Source organism: Myotis brandtii, unplaced genomic scaffold, assembly GCF_000412655.1.
Source record: "Myotis brandtii unplaced genomic scaffold, ASM41265v1 scaffold986, whole genome shotgun sequence".
NCBI lineage: Eukaryota > Metazoa > Chordata > Mammalia > Chiroptera > Vespertilionidae > Myotis > Myotis brandtii.
In genome coordinates, this window is record NW_005372102.1 from 1,392,972 (window position 1) to 1,395,764 (window position 2,793).

The window sequence follows — 2,793 nt, forward strand, 5'->3', positions numbered from 1 at the left end:
GCCGCATGTGTCCCTCCCTGGGGGCCAGAGGGCAGGGGAGTCGGGGGACAGGGCTCAGGACTCCTGAGGAGGTCCGTCCTCTGGGTGCCCCCAGCCCTGTCGCTGGCAGGAAGCCCCACTTGGCCCACCCGCCCTGGGCAGGAGCGGAGCGGCAGTGCTCACTCGAGGGAGGGAGGGAGGGAGGGAGGGACCAAAAGGCTGTGCTGGTGGCCCCACCGCCCTGGGCCATCCTGGGACCCAAGGGGAGCCCGAGGTACAAAATGCCTGGCTCCCAAGAGCCCCAAAGGCCACAGGGTCAGAGGCCATTCCCATGAAGGGTCCCTCCCTCCTTGGGTGAGGATGTGAGGGTTAGGGTTAGGACTAGGATTAGGATTGGACCTGCATTAGGGTTAGGGTTAGGGTTAGGGTTAGGGTTTGCTCTAGGGTTAGGGTTAGGATTGGACCTGCATTAGGGTTAGGATTAGGGCTAGGGCTAGGGTTAGGATTACATTAGGGTTAGAGTTAGGGTTAAGGTTAGGGTTAGGGTTTGCTCTAGGGTTAGGGTTAGGATTGGACCTGCGTTAGGGTTAGGGTTAAGGTTAGGGTTAGAGTGAGGGCTAGGGTTATATGTTTGGAGTAAGGATTAGGGTTAGGGGTAGGGTTAGTGTTAGGGTTAGGACTAGGGTTAGGATTAGTGTTAGGATTGGACCTGTGTTAGGGTTAGGTTTAGGGCTAGGGTCAGCTTGAGGGTGAGGGCGAGGCTGAGCGGTAAGTTCATGGTTAGGGTCAGAGTGAGGGTTAGGGTTATGGCAAGCATGAGTGTGAGGGAGAGGGTGAGGCATAGGGTTAGGGTTATGATTAGCATTAAGGTTAGGGTTTAGGCAAGCGTAAGTGTGAGTGTGACAGAGAGGGTGAGGGTCAGGGTGAGGGTTAGGGTTAGGGTTAGTGTTAGGTTTAGGGTTAGGATTATGCTTAGGGGTAGAGTTGGGGTGAGCGTTAGGGTTAGTGTTAGGATTAGGGTTAGGGTTGGGGTAAGGGTTAGGGTTAGGGTTAGGGTTGGGGTAAGGGTTAGGGTTAGGGTTAGGGTTGGGGTAAGGGTTAGGGTTAGGGTTAGGGTTGGGGTAAGGGTTAGGGTTAGGGTTAGGGTTGGGGTAAGGGTTAGGGTTAGGGTTAGGGTTGGGGTAAGGGTTAGGGTTAGGGTTAGGGTTGGGGTAAGGGTTAGGGTTAGGGTTAGGGTTGGGGTAAGGGTTAGGGCTAGGGTTAAGGTTAGGGGGTTATGTTTAGGGTTATGGTTAACGTTAGCGTTAGGGTTAATGTTAGGGTTAGCATTAGGGTTAGGGTTAGGGTTAGGGTTAATGTTAGGGTTAGGGTTAGGGTTACGGTTATGTTTAGGTTTAGGGTTATGGTTATGGTTAGCGTTAGGGTTAATGTTAGGGTTAGCATTAGGGTTAGGGTTAGGGTTAGGGTTAATGTTAGGGTTAGGGTTAGGGTTACGGTTATGTTTAGGTTTAGGGTTATGCACAGCTGCACACCTAGGCAGAATGTTAGGGCAAAGAAGCTAACTCACTGAACCTCTGGGGCCTCAGTCTGCTGCGGTCCGAGTGACCCTGGCCCTGTCTGTGGACACGGGACTCATGGGCAGAGGCCCCGTGGGATTTTGGCAGGACTGAGCCCAGCCTTACAGGTCACTCCCTGCTCGCTGTGCAGGAGGCCTGCGGGTTCCCTGTTGGGTGGAGCTGACATTGGCCGTGTTTGTAATGACTCTGTTGCTCCCTATCCGTGTGCCCAGGAGGCCAGGCCTGCTGGCCCTGCTGTGGAGGAGGAAACTGAGGCTCCAACAGGTGGAGTGACTTCTGCCCGCCCCCCTGCCGGCCAATAGGAGGGCCCAGCTCTGTCCCAAAGCCCGCCTTTCCCACCTGCAGTGCTGCAGGGCCCACCACAGCTCCCCAGCCCACTGGGGTGTAAATGAGGGTGAAAGGGGGTGACAGGACAGGACGTGCAGTGGAGACCGTGGTGGGATCCCTGAGCTCCACCACCCACATGGAGAGCCGGGAGCGAGGGGCAGCCGGGCTCTGAGCCAGCACCCTCCCTGGCCCAGAACACGAGTGCCCACCTCCCCTGGACCCGGGCAGCCACCTGCCTGCATCCCAGGGGCCTCTGAGGACCTCACTGTGGCCTCCAGTGAACACTCAGAGACCACATATCACATGTGTACATGCATCATACAGACCACACACATGCACATACAATGTGCACAAATGCACAAAACATGCATGTGTGCTGCATGCACATGGACATGTCACACACCACAGGTGCACACAGAGAGGTGCGTATACATATGTGCACACACACACACACACACCACAGCTGCACACCACATACAATACACAGCCACACACACATGCACACGTAACACACCACAATGCACACGTGCACACACACGAGCCCCAGAGGCTGTCTGAAGCCGCCACTCATTTCCACACGCGGCAAGCGGGCTGGACAGGCGCTCTGATCCTGCGGAGCGGGTGGGCGGGGTGGGGAGAGCTGGCCACACGGAACAGGACGAGGTGGTAAGAAAAGAACCTTTTATTTCTGGTCCAAGAATTCATTACAAACTGTCAGGTTTAAAAATGTAAAAGAGCAACAACCGCCTTCGGCCGACAGTGAAGGTATGAAGCGGATAGTGACGGAGAGCGCTCGGCTGGAGCTCGGCCCCACGGGTGATTCCGGAGGAGGGACGACGCCACCCAGAGTCCAGAATCCACGGGCCGCGCGAACGCACAGCCGAGGCCAGACAGCGCACTCCATGCAGGC

At 56.1% G+C, this 2,793-nt stretch overlaps 1 protein-coding gene across 1 annotated transcript in view; it reads left to right on the top strand.

Moving 5' to 3' along the window:
- LRPAP1 (low density lipoprotein receptor-related protein associated protein 1) overlaps positions 1–1,564 on the top strand; it is a 75,530-nt gene extending 73,966 nt beyond the window's left edge. Inside the window, exon 9 of the mRNA XM_014533450.1 lies at positions 1,532–1,564. Coding sequence (XP_014388936.1) covers positions 1,532–1,549 — 18 coding nt within the window. The 3' untranslated portion in view covers positions 1,550–1,564. The remainder of the gene's footprint in view (positions 1–1,531) is intronic.
- The last annotated feature ends 1,229 nt before the right edge of the window (positions 1,565–2,793 follow it).